Source organism: Myxocyprinus asiaticus, chromosome 43 (assembly GCF_019703515.2).
Source record: "Myxocyprinus asiaticus isolate MX2 ecotype Aquarium Trade chromosome 43, UBuf_Myxa_2, whole genome shotgun sequence".
NCBI classification, from domain to species: domain Eukaryota; kingdom Metazoa; phylum Chordata; class Actinopteri; order Cypriniformes; family Catostomidae; genus Myxocyprinus; species Myxocyprinus asiaticus.
In genome coordinates this window covers 20019137-20039509 of record NC_059386.1, presented here as the reverse complement: position 1 = coordinate 20039509, position 20373 = coordinate 20019137, and the positions used below count along the sequence as shown (strand labels likewise).

At 36.2% G+C, this 20373-nt stretch overlaps 1 protein-coding gene across 4 annotated transcripts in view; it reads right to left on the bottom strand.

Moving 5' to 3' along the window:
* LOC127433842 (FRAS1-related extracellular matrix protein 2-like) overlaps positions 1-20373 on the bottom strand; it is a 126618-nt gene that overhangs the window by 45082 nt on the left and 61163 nt on the right. For all 4 annotated transcript variants that reach the window (XM_051686105.1, XM_051686104.1, XM_051686102.1 and 1 more), the window contains exons 5-6: positions 13062-13187; positions 10611-10862 (exon numbers count right to left, since the gene is read on the bottom strand). In XM_051686105.1, the coding sequence (XP_051542065.1) occupies positions 10611-10862; positions 13062-13187 (378 nt within the window). The remainder of the gene's footprint in view (positions 1-10610; positions 10863-13061; positions 13188-20373) is intronic.

The following is a 20373-nucleotide window of genomic DNA, read 5'->3' as shown; positions in this document are numbered from 1 at the left end:
GTTCAGATCGGATGGCCGCATTCTCAACACTGTTTGCAGTCTCCGTAAATTGTACGTGTCTTAGAAATCTAAGCAGTATTAACTATATCATACACATTTTCCACTTCTTGAAATGTCTGATCACATTAACGACAAATGTTTCACACAATTCACATGTAAGGATGTATAAACCAATCTGAGTACGATGTTTAATTCCTGACCAAAGAAGTGATGATTTTATAGTGGAGCTCGACTGTAAGTTGACCAGATTTATATCTGCATTAAGGTAATTATCTGGTTAATCCTTTATTCCAAAAATATTTAAATGCTCCATAGAGATTTAAATAATTAATAGAGTGTAAATCTATTCAGAATATTCCTGCACATGGAAGATTAAAAAAAATATATTTTTCTTTCTAGAAATATTTAGAGGCTCGATCTTGCAATGTATTCCACTGCATTTCACTAATTCTGCACATGTAATTTAACTAAATAATTATGTCCACCACAAAAATATGTGAACACAAAATAAGCCTCGAGTGTATTGTAAAACTTTCTGATAGAGATTTATGGTGCTTTCAGTTTGTAAGCGATATTACTTTATTCACATTTTTTTAATATTCGCATTTGTATTTAATATACACTGCAAAATGTGTACTTGACATTTTACAATTGCTTGACACCTCGTGCCTCCAGAATAACACTGTTACTTGCACAATGCACAGACATAAACTAAAATGTTGTTTCAGCAGAAATTATTGCCCGAAATACCAGAAGAAACCAGTTAACAACATATTCCACAGTTTGTGTAGCCTACATATTCAGCTTCATCTGGTGAGAAAAAATAAAGAATATATAAATAATATAATTAAATAATAATAATAAAAATATATAATAATAAGAAGAATTATTATTATAATTATTATATTAATAATAATAAGAATAATATTTAAATAGGCCTATCCAAGTCATACTTTATATACAGAAGCTATAGCCTAAATGTAAGAGAGTTACCTTTTAAAATGAGTTTTGACACACTTCCGGTTTAAACCACGCCCATATCTGGTTCTGTCCGAATACAGATACAGTTACAGATAATTTTGCCATAGTAACAGATAAAGATACAGATAATGGCTTTGCTGCACAGTAACTGCAGTACAAGAGCCTGAGGTGCATTGTTTGTGTATATGTGAAGTTTTTAAGGAAGACAAAGACTCAGAAATGTGCCAAAATAAAGCCTTTACTAGAAACTCACTACAGGTGAACAAGTTTAATACTAAGACACAATCCAACAGTAGAACTAAAGTTTTTTCAATTTAAAAAGTAAAAAAAAAAAAATTTGATTTTGATATTGTACATTTCGGTGCTGATGCATTCGTACGATAACATACCTGGATCGTCTCTTTAAAATGCAGAAAGCGGGACTTCTGGTATGGTGGCGACACAAGAAGCAGCATTGATTAAGTGCTCCCAGGCAGTCAAGCTTTATTCCCCTAGATTTAACTAAACTTTTAGCTACAAAGTGATGTAAATACTATGGAAGTGGAGAAAACAAAGAAGGTTAGGACTAAATCACAGCCAAGGGCTGAAAAGATGGAGAAAACTAATGAAAAGACCGAGTTAAATGATAAGCGACATGAAGAGAGAACTGGACAACCTAAAAGATTAAGTCAATCAAAAGCTGGACGGTGTTGTCACAGATCTAAAAGCCGCAAACGATAGGATGGAGGAAGCAGATCAGCGGGTAGCAGATCTAGAGTTTGAAAATAGCGAATTAAAAGAAGCCCTCAGCCACACACTGGAGATTCACGAAAACTTACAAGACAAGTTGCTGGACCTAGAAACACACTCACGTAGAAATAACATTCGAATATTTGGGATCCCAGAAGATTATGAGGAGAAAAGCATGAGAGAATTGGTAGAGAACATTATAAAAAAAGAACTAGCACTTGACGCAGAACACAAGATTCAGCAATGTCACCAAGCCCTCAGTCCCAAACCACCTACAGGCACACAACGCAGATCCATAGTGGTAAATTTCCTTGAATCTGTTATGAAAGATTTGGTTCTCCGAACGGCATGGAGGAAGAAAGAAGGACATTGTTGTGGAAAAAGGATTTTCTTCGATCAGGATTATCCACCCGAAATTCAAAAGAAGAGAAGAGCATTCACCCCACTCAGAAAAACTTTGAAAGAAAAAGGAATCAAGTTCCAGACACCTCCACCAGCCAAATTGAAAGTCTTGTTGGAGAATGGCATGGTTACATATAACAATACAGAGGAGGCAACGGACGACCTGAAGAGGAGAGGGATAATAAATGATGAAGAGGCCAATGGAATAACTCTTGACAAATGGCTTGACAAATCAAAGACATGGATGACAGCGGGCCCAACATCGCAAAAACGCAGGGAGACGCACTGACAAATGATTCGGGAGAAACTATGGGGATTTCAACGAGATGAAACAGAATCAGCCTGACTTGACAATGGACTTGATAAAAAGACAATGGAGTTCTTAAACGCTGGCAAGATCACTACATACTTGAGTAATGTCAAAAACTAAGATCCGGAGAATCCAGCACTAAAAACTGTAAAGTCAGGAGATGTCCCCTGTCAGAATAGTCCTTAAGAAACATGTACTGAATGTCAGTGAATTATCTAAACAATAATGTTACATTAAAAACTATGTATAGTTCTAACAGCGGGTTGCTTTAATAATGTCAGTTCATAGCATACAGGTTAATGCTGCCGTTCGCGAATGATGAGCGAGAAGCTAGATTATGTTTATTTGATGACCTAACCTGAACGATGGAAACAGTTACTTCGACGGGACTGAGAGCAGCTTATGGTTGGCTACACCTTTCTGTGCACTAGACTCAATACTGAGAAACTGTATCGGTTTTTCACATAGAGGGACTCTTTGCAGAACAAAGGCTTTCCCCTCTCATTTTGGAGTTAACGGCAGACTTCATGACAGGAAGTCAATTGCTGTTGCATACTGTTCTACAAGTTCAATATGTGTTTGTTTTTAGTTTAAATAATAACATATATGTTAAGTTCACCCGAAATACCCTTAAACCAACACCTATTAAAGGTTTATGCATTTCCAGAATTATAGAATAATTACCTTGAATGTTAATGGGGTACTAAATCTGATTAAATTAAGCAAACTTATTGCCAAGATGAAAAGAGAAAAGCAACAAATTATCTTCTGGCAAGAGACTCACCTCTCACGTCTTGAACATGAGAAACTGAATAAAATGGGATTTAGAACATATTATGCTTCATATAAAGAAGGTCATAAAAGATGAGTGGCAACATTAATCTCCAAAAATGTAAACTTCCAATGCTTAACAGAAATTACTGATGAAGAAGGACGTTATGTTCTTCTGAAAGGGACAATTGACCAGAAAGAAGTGACCTTGGTTAATGTATATAGACCACCCGGAGAGGATAAATCATTTATTAAAAAAATATTTAGCCTAATCACGGAAGAGGCCTTGGGTATCTTGATCTGTGGAGGTGACTGGAATGTACAACTGCAACCCAAACTCCTCTAACCTCTCAAAGTGAATTAATCGGGAAGGCAATCTTATGAGAAATACGATGAAAGAAATAGGTCTGATTAACGTTTGGAGAGAGCTGCACCTATTAACAAAACAGTATACATTTTACTCTGCAGCACACTCATCCCATCCCAAGAACAGATTATTTCTTTGTGCTTTGCTCAGACAGACACAGAATTAGAGAATGTGAGATAGGTACCAGAGACATTTCAGATCATTCAGGAGTATACATGACACTACATGTGGACAGCAAACCAAAGTCAACTACCTGGAGATTAAACACTAACCATTTAAATGACCTATTATGTAAAGAATATGTCCAGAAAGAGTTTTCTGACTACATGGCACAGAATGATAATGAAGAAGTATCACCCAGCACCCTCTGGGATGCTGCTAAAGCAGTTTTAGGGGTAAGCTTATCATGTGGTCATCACAAAAGAAAAAGGAAAATCAGAAATATATAAAGGCTCTAACTGACCAACTTAAAGAATCAGAACATCAACATAGTGAAAATAAACATCCACATATTCTAAACAAGATAAAAGAGATTAAGTTAGAACTCAATGAAATCTATGACAACCAAGTCAAACTGAATCGTAAATTTGCTAGACAAAGATTTTACGAGAATGGACCGAGAGCTAAGTAACTGCTAGCTTGGAGGATAAGGAAGCAACAATCTGAAAGAGATATCCACAAAATTAAAGATCCTACAACCAAAATGATGTGTCATAAATCAGAAGATGTAATTCAACAAGTATTTGAGAGTTATTATAAAAACTTATATTCACAAAAAGGGGGAGCTGACCATTTAAGCATACAGACTTTTTTAAATGCATTAGATCTACCCTCCATTGGAACCACACAAAATGAAAAGCTAACCCAGGAAATAACTCAGGAGGAGCTGGACAAAGCAATATCCAAATTAAAGACTAATAAAAGTACCAGGACTAGATGGTTTTCCTGCCAAGTACTACAAGACATTTAGGCTAAAGCTGATGCCAGTGCTCCTAAGATGCTTTAATTATACGCTAAAGAGAGGTGATCCACCCAGGTCCTGGAGGGAATCAGTAATTTCTGTGATCCCAAAGGAGGGTAAAGATAGATTGGAATGTGGCTCATATAGACCCATATCAGTACTAAATATAGATTACAGACCATATGCATCTATACTAGCAAAGAGACTAGAACACATCCTCCCAGACTTAATAGACTTAGATCAAACAGGTTTCATTAAACACAGACAGACATATGATAATGTATGGCGGGCCCTTCATGTAGTTGACCATGTAATTCAGAACAAAACCAGTGCCCTTGTAATTAGTCTCGATGCTGAAAAAGCATTAGATTCAGTAAGGTGGGAGTTCCTATACTTAGGGCTACATCGTTTTGGATTTAGTGAGGGGGCAATTCATATTTTTAAATCCTTATACACGTCACCCACAGCGAGAACAAAAATAAATGGTAACATTTCCAATAGCATTCTTCAAGAAAGAGGTTGCCGTCAAGGTAGCCCCCTAAGTCCTACTGTTTTTGCATTATTCATTGAACCACTTGCACAAGTAATAAGAGACCACACAGACATACGAGGTGTATTAATTAAAGAAACAGAACATAAAATGTTTATACGCTGATGATGTCTTGCTATTCCTAATGAACCCTGATTCCAGCCTCCCTAAAACGATGTCTATCCTTGAGAAATTTGGCTCATACTCAGGATACAAACTAAATGTACACAAAACCCAAACTCTCACTTTCAATTAAACACCAAATGATGACATACTGAAGCATTATAATTTCTCATGGAACATGACTGCAATTAAATACTTAGGGGTCCAAATTCCAATTGATGTTACAAATATCTACAAAAGCAACCCTGTAACCTCATAAAAACTGATTTGATTAGATGGTCTCTTCTACCTTTAGACATGAATAATTGGATAGATACAATAAAGATGAACATTCTAACCAGATTACTCTTCCTCTTCCAGGCTCAACCAGTAGAGGTTCCAAAAAAACAATTTGATGAGTGGAAAAGGATCATCTCTGGGTTTGTGTGTAGAGGCAAACGACCAAGAGCACGACTTGCTACCCTTCAACTACTTGGGGATCAGGATGGCAGGGGTCTTCCATTGTTAGTAGAATATTATAAGGCATCACAACATAGACATATAATCTGCTGGTGTAATAATAATTATAATGCTAAATGTAAAGATTTTGAGCAGAGCCAGCTTGAGATACCATTCAGGCTATATTGAGGCACAGAAGCTATCTGCGCACATATTCTGATCAACTGATCAACAGTTGGACAAACAGAAATTTGGTTCAAGGAATGTGGAAAACCTAAAATAGAAAGACAAATAAGAACACTTGGATGGACAGCTTATGATTGACAGTTCACGCATGGGTATAACAGCATACTGCTTAATATCATCTGAAGAAGGGCTTGACAGCTTTGAACAACTTTGTGACAAACATAACCTGGAGAAACAGGACTTCTATAGATACCTACAGGTCAGACACTACTTTAATAAGAACATCAGATATGAAGAAGATATAAAAGATTAGTACAGTACAGATTTTCATCAATGCATATAGAAAAAACATAAATAGAAAATTGGTCTCGCTACTTTACACCAGTTTAATGTTAAAGAAGAATCACTCAACAATATACATAAAGCAAAAATGGGAGAAGGAAGCCACTACCAGTATAGACAGTGAAGAATGGCTCGATTTATGTAAGAGACAGGCTACCACCTCAAGTTCAGACTATTGGACGGAATTTGTGTGGAAAAATTTTATTTGCTTTTTTATAACTCCTAAAATGAAACACCTGCAAACAGGTAACACCACACATGGAGGATGCTGGAGGAAATGCGGAAATTCAATGGCAGACCACTTCTATATTTTCTGGGATTGCTGTACTATCCAATCTTATTGGTAAGAAATAAACATAGAAATAAATGCAATAATGAGACTAAATCTTGAATGCTACTTTAAAACAATGTACCTTGGCATCCTCCTTACAAAGACTACAACTATTGACAAAATATCTCCTTAACATCCTACTTGCAGCTAGTAAAAAAGCAGTAACCAGGAAGTAGCTGAAAGAAGAGCCTCCAACTAAGTTAAAATGGAGGGAAATAGTAGGCAGTATAGAAAATATGGAACGCTTAACCTTTTCATTAAGACACTGCACTGATCAATTTCTGGTCTACTGAGTGAAATAGTTTCTATTTATTGATAGGTAAAATGACTGATATGTTTGGTCTAGTCTGGATAAATATGTACTTCGCGGAATCTATGCATTTTGCTCTGATTGTGAATATTGATGTAACCCCTGACATTTTGGACCGATATATGTAGAACTGGAAACATAAAGGATTTTGATCTGATGTTTGTACAAGGTATCGTTTTTGGTGACCTTTAGAAAATTTGTTTTATTTTATTTTATTTTTTAAAGTTATGTTTTGTCTTTTGCTGTTCTGTAAATTATATGAAACTTACACATATAAAAAATAAAATTAAAAATCTAAAATGCAGAAAGTGCACTCAGCTAAATCGCACATCTGGATATACAGTATACTAGGCTTGGGATCTATGCCGTTTTCACATATCGATAATCAGAAGATTTTCCAGATGATTATCTATATATATCAGAATTTTTTCAGATATAAATAGGGCTGCTGGCTGCACAATAGTCTTTGTCTTTCAAACATATTTCTCAACACAACTTAAGTAAAGTGTGAGCGGTAGGGTTAAAGTGAGTTGTGCACCGGACGACATGGTGCATTCTAAAATTTGAACAATTATTTTCTATGAAGGTACGTACGCATACCGTGAGCTTGCAGTTTCCAGAGGCTGTTTAAAATTCTGCCGTGCCACGGAGCTCAACTCACATAGTTTTCCATTAAATTCGACCTAAATCATTATCAAAAGACATTACTTATTTATAGTCATTATTTACTCTAGTCATTACTGGATGATATATTTTCATAAGTATCTTTCATAGAGCCTACACAATGTATTTTCAGTTAAAATTATGACCTATTCAATGCTACAAGAAAATTGCATAATAAACGTCGCCATTTCTAATCGTCCAGTTTGCAGTTACACAAAATTCATACACTAACCTGCAAACTCATCAATATCACTTTGTTAATTCTTGAAGAAGTACAAAAACCTTTGTAAACTTTGCACTGCCATCTGCCCGTAATGTGTGTGATGCCTTGTTCATGCCGCAGCTGGCTTAAGTAAATGTTATGTTACCCTCTTGTGGTCTCCCAAAGTTATTAAATCAGACTACACTGAATGGAAGGCAACTGGCAGTGAACTGAAAGCACACAAATTACGTTTTTAATTTAAATGTCTATATCAATGCCTCTGTGGTGAGCAGGGCGTGGCCGAGCAATAAGGATGGATGGCTGGGGGAGAATTTTCGCAATCAGCCAGGAGAGAAATAAAGAGGAGCCAGAGCCACAGTTCGAAAGAGAGAGAGAGACGCACAAAGCTGTCTCTATGTTTGTGTGTGAATGTGTTTAACGTGACTGCTGAAAAGCAGTACGTGTAGTTTATGTGATGCTGAAAAGCAAATTCTTGTTGTACACTGAAAAGTGTCATTAAAAGTCTTCTGTGTATGGTTCACCCGACTCCCGCTTCCTCCTTTGTAAAAAAAGAGGCAGAGGTCTGCCACAGCCTCAAATATGTACTGATAAAATAACGTGCCGATCAATAATCAATATACAGATATTTTATTTGAACATCACTTGACAATGACAATGACAATGATTTAATTTAAGTTCTCATTGTGCAGTGCTATTTTAGCACATTTAGCGGCTGGTTAAACTAGATGGCATTTGGTTAACACACGCAAAAGTGGCGCAAACGTTTAGTGAATTCTATTCTTTTGGTCGGGTATACAGAATGTGGAACACTTAACTGAACTTAACTTTATGAAAATATAGCTTTCACCTTCATGTCCGATAGGAATTACCTCTAATCCACATTCAGCATTAAGTGGAAAAAGGCTTCAGACACACACAGCAGTATATACACATGTGCAATGTATAAATTCCTAGTCACAGTGAGCCAAGGATGAACACTCTCCCCTCCAGCTCTCTCCGAAGTGCAATTTCACGCTTTTTGTCCAAGGTGGGCTAAGCCAGCGGCTCCTATTTTCCTCAAACTTTTGAGAGACAGCATAATAACAGCAAAACAGAGATAAAAGAACAAAAATCCTTTCGCTTTCCAGTGGAAAATAATTAATTCCTTTGCTTTGAGGAGAGAGGGCTTAAGAATAACTCAACTTTATCAGTGATTTCAGGCCTCATAAACCCTGAGGAGAGACGACACCCCTGTGCAGACTCAGAACTTTGGCGTAGCCCATTTACATGAGCATTGTGTACATTCTGGGTTCATCTGCTGTGTGCAGAAATTCTGTCTCTCTATGAGTCTCTGTAAAAAGACAAATGGTTCCTTAAATAACACTGTGTGTTGTTCTAAAAAATACATATCTGTGTAGGTATGATATGGAGTTTGAATAGCTCAGCTTTGCATGATTTACAGAATAGACTGTACGTCTACGTTAGAGTCGTTGAATCACACGTTCAACCAGCCATTTTTTCCCCAAAATTTTATTTTTGGCCTTTATGACACTTTTTATTGATAGGATGGAAGAGAGAGGGCAAGAAATGATGGCGAAAAGAGAGGGAAAAAGGAAATGACACAAGTCAGACTAAACCTCACTTCGCCCACATGATCGCACAGGCTCAATGTGTCAGAGTAAAGGGTACAGAAGCACTAGGCCATGGCTCTGAAACAACCAGGCCATTTTTGATACTGGAGTTTCAAAGTGTGAGTTTGAAACACATTTACTCACGTACACTCACTGACCACTTTATTAGGAACACCTGTACACCTACTTATTCATGCAATTATCTAATCAGCAAATCGTGTAGCAGCAGTGCAGTGCATAAAATCATGCAGATACAGGTCAGGAGCTTCAGTTAATGTTCACATCAACCATCAGAATGGGTAAAAAATGTGATCTCAGTGATTTCGACCATGGTATGATTGTTGGTGCCAGACGGGCTGGTTTGAATATTTCTGTAACTGCTGATCTCCTGGGATTTTAACACACAACAGTCTCTAGAGTTTACTCAAAATGGTGCCAAAAACAAAAAACATCCAGTGAGCGGCAGTTCTGTGAACAGAAACGCCTTTTTGATGAGAGAGGTCAACGAAGAATGGCCAGGCTGGTACGAGCTGACAAAGGCTACAGTGACTCAGATAACCACTCTGTACAATTGTAGTGAGCAGAATAACATCTCAGAATGTTGAAACTTCAGGTGGATGGGCTACAAAAGCAGAAGACCATGTCGGGCACTTTATTAGGGCCATAATGTTCCTAATAAAGTGCTCAGTGAGTGTATTTGACCAATAATGATGAATTTTTCATGAATTTTCACATAGTTCGTGATAACTGGATAAGGAATTTAAACAATTTTACTAAGATTGCACACAAAAAGAGCAATTTCTTGCTGATGAAAGATTTTAGCTTAGCATAGCTAACAAAAAATATTAGAGGAATTTCCATAACAAGATGAAGAATCCACTAATTTCAGTATTCTAATAAAAGCTGATTTGTTTTAATTGGAGCTAGGCTGCTTTTTTACCAAGATCACATGACCAGCCGAACAATACTTATTTATATTGGTAACCCCACTATTCAGTGACCAAAAGTGTCTAGTAATAAATAAATCATGGTTGACTGCAAATAGCGAATTTCAACAATGGCATCGTTAACTATTGCTTTGGCGTAATGCTGCATCCATGCCACTTTGTCAATTTATGTATAAGATGACTGCGAAAACGGCCATTGCAACATAAACATTTAAAATAACTTTAAGACATTAAGGGATGCTTTTTTGTTAAACTGCTTTGAATGCATTGTGAAGAGCACAATACAAATGAATTTGACTTGACTTTGAGAAAACACTGAATTGTCAATATCAGAATAAATATTGTAATAACTATCTCCTGTTTGTTAAAAGAAGTAAAACTTCCTACCGTCGTCCTGGTCTGGCAGTATGCGGATACGTGTGGTGTGGTATTCCGGCCCCAGACGGCCTCCCACAGGCATGCTAAGAGTAATATTGAAGCTCTCCTCTCCCTCATACAACGAATCGTCAATGATCACCACACGACAGTGCTTCTCTGTCTCGTCCTTATCAAAGCGCAGAATGCTGGCCTGCTCCTCTGGACGGGAGATGTAGTCGGAATAGGACAGAACAGAAGTGGGGACGGTCCCTGTGGCAGAGGCTGCAGCCGACACAGAAAGAACACATACTGTACTGTAAAGAGAAATCATTTTATGGACCTGTTTATAGATAATTTAATGGGATGTGGAAAACATTGAAAAGTCCATTCCACTTTAAACAAAATAGAAAAAATATTAATAATAATAATTAAAAAAAAGAGTAACTAAAAACCCAAAACTAATTTCTCCCCAATTTGATATTTTGTGCAATAAATAATTGATTAATTTATTTAGTTTTTAATTTGATGCATAATGCCCATTAACTTTTTAAAGTAAAAAAAAAAAATTAAATTTACATTTTACATTTGTACTGTATCAATGTAAAAGGGAAAGTTTATAATGTATGGTGATTGGTCACCTTTTTTTCTTAAAAATAAAATACATTTAAATAAAATTTTGCCTTCACTTTTTTATTTTAAATGTTCCTACTGTGTGACAAATAAATATTTAAAAGTACAAATATTCTAGGTTATTAAATGTCATAAAAGTCAGTCAAAATGCATAATAATGATAAAATAATTAGTTAATAATTTAATCAAATACTTATAAATAATTGTATATGTATAGCATGTCACACTGATCATCAGCTTCCCAAAAGTGTTAAATGTTTACAACCCATTTGTAAAAAATCTTTGTCCCTCAAAGCCTTTTCTTTTCACTATCAAGATCAGTAATTCTGTGATGATTATGGTAACACTTTACAATAAGTTTCTAAACATTAACATTTCTAAACAATATCCATTAGGTATCATGAATTAATTTTTGATCATTAATATAATTTTTTTACAGCATTTATTAATCTTGGTTAGCGTCAATTTATAAATATGCTTTTGTTCATTGTTAGTTGATGTTAGATCATAATGCATTAACTAATAGTAATACATACAACGTTTAATGTTAAAATGTATTAGCATATATCAGGGTATATGTAAATATGAACATTAACCAAGATTAATAAATGTTGTACAAGTATTGTTCATTTTTTGTCCATGTTAACTATTGTGTTAAATACAACTTTATTGTAAAGTGCTACCATCATTACTTTTTACAAGTGTTTATTAAAAAACAGTATACATAATCATAATATATGATAACAGATACAGTTGTGCTCAAAAGTTTGCATACCCTGGCAGAAATTGTGAAATTTTGGTATTGATTTTGAAAATGTGACTGATCATGTCTTTTGTTTAAGGATAGTGATCATATGAAGCCATTTATCATCACATAGTTGTTTGGCTCCTTTTTAAATCATAATGATAACAGAAATCACCCAAATGGCCCTGATCAAAAGTTTACATACCCTTGAATATTTGGCCTTGTTACAGACACACAAGGTGACACAAATAGGTTTAAATGGCACTTAAAGGTTAATTTCCCACACTTGTGGCTTTTAAAATTGCAATTAGTGTCTGTGTATAAATAGTCAATGAGTTTGTTAGCTCTCACATGGATGCACTGAGCAGGCTAGATACTGAGCCATGGGGAGCAGAAAAGAACTGTCAAAAGACCTGCGTAACAAGGTAATGGAACTTTATAAAGATGGAAAAGGATATAAAAAGATATCCAAAGCCTTGAAAATGCCAGTCAGTACTGTTCAATCACTTATTAAAAAGTGGAAAATTCGGGGATCTCTTGATACCAAGCCATGGTCAGGTAGACCAAGAAAGATTTCAGCCACAACTGCCAAAAGAATTGTTCGGAATACAAAGAAAAACCCACAGGTAATCTCAGGAGAAATACAGGCTGCTCTGGAAAAAGACGGTGTGGTTGTTTCAAGGAGCACAATACGACGATACTTGAACAAAAATGAGCGGCATGGTCGAGCTGCCAGAAAGAAGCCAATGCCACAAAAAAGCCCGGTTACAATATGCCCGACAACATCTTGACACGCCTCACAGCTTCTGGCACACTGTAATTTGGAGTGACGAGACCAAAATAGAGTTTTATGGTCACAAACATAAGCACTATGTTTGGAGAGGGGTCAACAAGTATTGTGCTCCTTGAAACAACCACCCCGTCTTTTTATCATTATGATTTAAAACGGAGCCAAACAACTATGTGATAATAAATGGCTTCATATGATCACTATCCTTAAATAAAAGACATATTTTCAAAATCAATGCCAAAATGTCACAATTTCTGCCAGGGTATGCAAACTTTTGAGCACAACTGTATATGATTTTATAGGTTGTGAGTTGCACCTTGTTGAGTGTGACAGACCACCATCAGGTCCTCACTAACATCTCCCCTCCTGTGCACTGGGATCAGGAGTTCTCCGATATCCTCCTCAACAGAAAAGCTAGCCTGAGGAAAGAACACTGTGGACTCTGTCAAAGAAAAAGAAAAGATACAGCTCAGTATCAAAACTGATGTTGCCTTGCTGTTCCGTTCTATCAGCCACAGAGGGATTTAGAGGCACCCTGGGAGAAAGACTATTAGCACAGGGGTTTATAACACCACAGGTGGTGGATTGATTTTTCAATATATAATTATTTCACATCATAAGGGTCTATACTGGGCGTGTAATGGCCATTTATCTTGCACAAAAGGCAAAAATGAAAGCATTGATTTTTTCATATTGAGTGCTTTATATTAGGTTTTTAGTGGCCTTTGGACCATGAGATATCGATATCTGTACATGCCGGTTGTGTTTTGCTTTGTGTTGTGAAGGAAAGTGCCTGGCTTGAGTGGGAACTCATTCAGTCATTGCTATTTTCAAATACTGTAGGTCAGGATTGAGTCAACATCGGAAAGGATTTTTTTATATCACGCTGAGCTGAAAAGAATGCTCTTGCCGTGAAGGGAAGACAGAATCAAAAGACAGAAGTCTTATGTAAACAATCTATATTTGAAAAGATCAATAATATGTTTGTATCTCTTATTTAAAGATCAGATTTAAGTAAACTAATGAAAGAGGTTTACAGCAAAAAGTACCTTGATTTAAATTTTTATTAATTATACATTTTAAAATGTAATAATCTTGTAATTAATTAATCATTAATAATCATAATTATAGTCTTGATTTTTTGCAACCCTCTGTATACATAACTTCACGTCTGAATCTGCCAGTACATAAAATAAAAAATATATATATTTATTTAAAAAAATATAATAAATTCAATAAATAAATTATTGGTTTATAATAAGTTATAAATTAAAGGAATATTCCAGGTTCATTACAAGTTAAGCTTAAAAGACATTTGTGGCATAATGTTGATTACCATATTATTATTATTTTTTCTTAAAAAATAAAAGGCAAAAACCGAGGTTACAGTGAGGCACTTACAATAGAAGTGAATGGGGCCAATTTTTGGAGGGTTTAAAAGGCAGAAATGTGAAGCTTATAATTTTATAAAAGCACTTCACATAATTCTTCTGGTAAAACTTGTTTATTATTTGAGCTGTAATGTTGTTCAAATAATTGTTTTTACGTGCATTTTAGGGTTTTAGGGTGTTACGTCATCATGGCAAGGAAGTTGAAAAATTGGATATAACTTTGCACAGAGAAGCTAAGTAAGTGAATTTGTTTACATATTGTGGCTATACTTTTGAAAAAGTGAGTATTTTCATGTTTACGGATTGGCTCCATTCACTTCCATTCTAAGTGCCTCACTGTAACCTCAATTTTTGCTTTTATTAAAGAAAAGTCCAAATTAATTTTTGTCATCATTATCAAATGTATTTATATATATATATATATATATATATATATATATATATATATATATATATATATATATATATATATATATATATATATATATTTTTTTTTTTTTTTTTTTTAATTGGTCCTTGTATATAAAAAGGTTTTTTAACTACTTTAGTGTTATACAATATAGTTATATTATATTGTCTTGACATTTGGAATCTCAATAACCATATTGTTTAAAAAAAAAAAGACAGAACTTGTGAAAGCATGGTGATGTTTCTGAAATCAAAATAGGTGCCCAGGGACCATTATTATTATTATTATTATTATTATTATTATTTTAAAGAACAATCCCGCTTTCTGGCCTGTTCTGTCCCAGAACTTTCTTTCAATGTTTCGGAAGGAGATTGGTACTTTAATTCAACAAAGTGGCATTCAACTAATCACAAAGTATAGTCAGGACAATACTGATGTAAAAAACAGCACCATCACTATTTGAAAAAAGTCAGTTTGATAAAATCTAGACAGGCCCCATTTCCAGCAGCCATCAATCCAACAGCTTATCCTTGAGTAATCATACTAAATTGCTAATTTCATACTAGAAAATCACTTGCCATTATATCGAACACTGCTGAAAGCTATCTGGTTCGTTAAATGAAGCTTTACATTGTCTTTCAGTTTGTTTTTGAGTTGGCACAGTATGCAATAGACTGGCATGTCTTAAGATCAAAGATCAATTATCTATGATCCTTTGCAAACATCTCCGATCATCAAGTTTACAAGTGGTAATTTGGCATCAAGGGAAAGTGGAGAAAAATGGAGAAAACAAGCTGATCTGGTAATAGGAAAGAGGGAGAGAAAGAGAAAGGGTGAAGAAAACAAAACATTGTTAGAAAGATGGCTTTTTTAGTGAGAGTTAGGAGTGGGAGTGATAAAAGACTCCAGCAAAGTTAGGTGGCGCAGACTCTCATGAACTCAAAGTTCATAATCATTTCTGAGCCCAGACAGCAGCAATTGCTGTATTTAATGATAATTTATCCATTAAATCTCTCTTGCATCTTTTTTTTTTTTTTTTAGACACGACACAATGAGGCAGGAGACAATGAATCTCATTCACTATCCATGCATATGCACATATTTGTGTGTAAATAATTCTTATTTCTTAGATGACATGCATTATACTGTAGCTAGATTTCTAGTCTACGCACTTTTATAAATGGTTTTATTGTGTTTCAATTGGTTTTGAAAAGGCACATTTGGCTTCCATGAAGATGAGTGCATCTTTAGAGAGTGTACAGATACGTTTGCAGAGTGAGACGAATGGCTAGAGGAGAGTTTGTGCGGAATGCCTGTGTATTATGCCAATTACTAACTGCAGGCACATGCGTCCTCATTTAGAATAATCTGGATTTATCAACATTAGAATGAGGTAAAAACAAATTTATGTGTGCATTTGTTGTGAATCCGGTGTAAATTTGGCGTGAGAAACATTTCTGCACACACAAGTACACTTGTACATGATCATTAGTGAATCAGTGTTCCGTGTCTGAGTGTTCAGCTCCTTGGATAAAAGAACAAATCTTAGAGCATCAAGACTCAGTCACTGGCTGCGAGAAACAAATAACAATGAGGCGAATCTATGCAGCCTCTCAGGAGCATAATGCACTTATTTAGAGCATCTCTTGCACTCACACACAACAATTCTCATGCATCAGGGGCCAAAATAATGACCTTGTTTTGCAAGAAACAAATCCTGTGCATTTGCTATCAGCTCTTGGTTAAGTTATGCAGTTACGTGGTCATAGGAAATGGCATTTGCAGTGCAATTATTTTACAGTCACAGAATAAAAAGGTAGGGGTATTTTCATCAAATACTTTGGGGTACAAAAGTCTGACACCACTATCCGAATGATACTTACAATGATTTTGATTTAATACAATTCTAATTTTTTTTATTACAATTCTAATTCATAATAATTTAATTTCAGTAACAAGTTAACTTTAAAAATTAACATGAATTTCAGAATTACTAAGTCTCCCCCGAGCTTTAATGACAGCATTTACTCGAGCTGCCATAAACTTCACAAGTTTGTGCAAAACCTTAAAATCCATTTTATTCCAGCTTGATTTGAAAATGTTTCAAAGAGCATCTTATTTGTAAATCCTTACTGATTGTTTATAAAGAACTATATAAAGTATTTTAGTACTTTTTTATATTCAATTTGAATGTACAGTTGAAGAAGTTTACATACACTTAGGTTGTAGTCATTAAAAATAATTTTTTAACCACTCCACAGATGTCATATTAGCAAACTATAGTTTTGGCAAGTCGTTTAAGACATCTACTTTCTGCATGACACAAGTAATTTTTCAAACAACTGTTTACAGACAGATTGTTTCAATTTTAATTGACTATATCACAATTCCAGTGGGTCAGAAATTTACATTCTCTAAGTTAACTGTGCCTTTAAGCAGCTTGGAAAATTCCAGAAAATGATGTCAAGCCTTTAGACAATTAGCTTCTGATAGGAGGTGTACCTGTGAATGTATTTTAAGGCCTAACTTCAAACCTGGTGCCTCTTTACTTGACATCATGGGAAAATCACAAGAAATCAGCCAAGACCTCAGAAAAAATATTGTGGACCTCCATAAGTCTGGTTCATCCTTGGGAGCAATTTCCAAATGCCTGAAGGTTCCACGTTCATCTGTACAAACAATAGTACACAAGTATAAACCACATGGGACTACGCAGCCTTCATACCGCTCAGGAAGGAGACGCATTCTGTCTGCTAGAGTTGAACGTAGTTTGGTGCGAAAAGTGCAAATCAATCCCAGAACAACAGCAAAGGACCTTGTGAAGATGCTGGAAGAAACAGGTATACAAGTATCTATATCCACAGTAAAACGAGTCCTATATCAACATAACCATAATGACCATTGTTATGTTTGGAGGAAAAAGGGTGAGGCTTGTAAGCCGAAGAACACCATCCTAACCGTGAAGCATGGGGGTTGCAACATCATGTTGTGGGGGTGCTTTGCTGCAGGAGGGACTGGTGCACCTCACAAAATAGATGGCATCATGAGGAAGGAAAAGTATGTGGATATATTGAAGCAACATCTCAAGACGTCAGCCAGGAAGTTAAAGCTTGGTCGCAAATGGGTCTTCCAAATGGACAATGACCCCAAGCATACCTCCAAAGTTGTGGCAAAATGGCTTAAGGGCAACAAAGTTAAGGTATTGGAGTGGCCATCACAAAGCCCTGACCTCAATCCAATAGAAAATATGTGGGCAGAACTGAAAAAGCGTGTGCGAGCAAGGAAAGGGCCACAATTCCAGCAACTTATTGTTAGAAGCTTGTGGAAGGCTATCCAAAACATTTGACCCAAGTTAAACAATTTAAAGACAATGCTACCAAATACTAACAAAGTGTATGTAAACTTCTGACCCACTGGGAATGTGATGAAAGAAATAAAAAGCTGAGATAAATCATTCTCTCTACTACTCTTCTGACATTTCACATTCTTTTGTGATTAACATTTTTATTCATTTTCAAAACAAAGAAAAACAAAACATATATACAATGATTCAACATTAACTCCCACTACTTCCCCTCCCCAATCAAGAACCCCACCCGACCCCAAACGAACATCCCAGTGGTCTTACATAAATACACACATATACAGAGAATAAAATTATATACATACATATACATATATATATATATATATATATATATATATATATATATATATATACATACATACATATATACATATATATATATATATATATATACACATACACATACATATATATATATACACACACACACACACACACACACACACACATATATATACACACACACATACATACATACACATACACCTATAATAAACATACAACTCTAAACTATACCTCTCTCTCCACAGACCCACTGCGAGAGCCCCCCAAAAACGTCAAATATTTACCCCATTTCCCAATAAAAGAATCCCTATCCCCAGCCTTCTACGTTACCTCTTCGAAGGCTGCCACCCTTCCCATCTCCTCGCACCACTCCCGAATTGAGGGTGCTCCCACCGACTTCCAACCCCTTAAAACAATCTGCCTGCCTATCGTCGCACTGGTGAGGACCCAATTGTTTATGTATTTGTCACCTACGTCGATGACCGCCCCATCACCCAAAACACAGAGTCTGGGGCAAAACGAAATCCGAATGCCCATCACGTCACACAGAACACTCTGTACCTTCAACCAAAATTCCTGAATCTCAGCGCACCACCAAAAAACATGGGCCATGTCTCCTTCCTCTGATTGGCATCGCCAGCAGGTGGGTGTGTCTTTAAGACCAAGCCTATACAATCTAGAGGGGGTCCAATAGAACCGATGTAAAATCTTGAATTGTATAAGCGCACCCTTGCATCTCTCAATGCAGTTTTTATGTTTTTTAAAATCCTAGCCCATTCTCTCTCTTCCAATTCCAGGTTTAAATCTTTCTCCCATAATCTCTTGAGAGTGGTTGAGACTCCGTCCCCCAGACTCTGAATTAATAAGATCAGAGTAATACACTGATGCCTCATGGCCCTTTCCAAAAGCAGAAATCACCTCTCCTAGAGTATCTGCTGCTTTAGGGGGGTGTATGCTATTCCCAAAAATAGTACAGAGCAAATGGCTTAACTGAAGATACCTAAAAAACTGAGATGTGGGGATCCCAAAATATTGAACCAGATTTTCAAAGGATCTCATCACACCGCTCTCGTAAAGATCACCGAGTGAATTAACCCCCCTCGCAATCCACTCTGACCAACAAATAGGGGACTTATTAATGCATAGTTTGGGGTTTAGCCATAGGCTCGAGGCAACATTTAGATAAATATCTGAATTAAACACTCTGGACACTTTTGTCCATACTGAGTGCAAATGTGAAATAATGGGGTGTGATTTAACTTCTCTATTTAGTTTGATGGAAAGGTTTTGCAATGGCAAAATAGGGGCGAGAAGTTCTTGTTCAATGCAGAACCAGGGAGGGGCTCTTTCAGGTGGAAGCGTCCAATGACCCAAATGTCTGAGACCGAATGCATAATAATAAAACAAAATCTTGGGTAGGCCTAGCCCACCTTTGTCAATCGGCCTATGTAATTTATTGAAATGTAGTCTGGGGTGCTTACCACTCCAAATGAAAGACTTCGCTATGCTATCAAATTGCTTGAAATAAGAGAGGGGGACATCTACTGGGAAAGACTGTAGCAAGTAGTTCAATTTTGGAATACAGTTCATTTTAATAACATTAACCTTCCCAATCATCGATAAATGTAATGAAGCCCACCTGTCTACATCGCTCAAAAACCGTTTTATTAAAGGATCAAAATTAACTCTGGCTAAATCAGACAAATTTGTTGGGAATAAAATGCCCAAATACTTAATGCCCTGTTTGGGCCACTGGAAGGCGCCTGGCTGGAAGGCCGTTACTGGACAGTACGCTGTCAAAGCCAAAGCTTTGGATTTAGACCAGTTGACTTTGTATCCTGAGAACTTGGAAAAGGAATGAATAATTCTGACGAGGCAAGGCATAGATCTAGTGGGGTCAGAGACGAATAATAAAATATCATCTGCATAAAGCAGAAGCTTATGCGCCACACCTCCCGCAGTCACCCCTGGAAAATCATCCTCCTTTCTCATCGCGGCTGCTAATGGTTCCAGGGCAAGACAGAACAATAATGGGGAAAGAGGGCAACCCTGACGGGTGCCCCTATCCAGAGTAAAATAATCTGAAATTAATCCATTTGTTTGTACCGCTGCTACAGGGTGTCTATAAAGTAACTTGATCCAACCAATAAACATACTCCCGAACCCATACATTTCC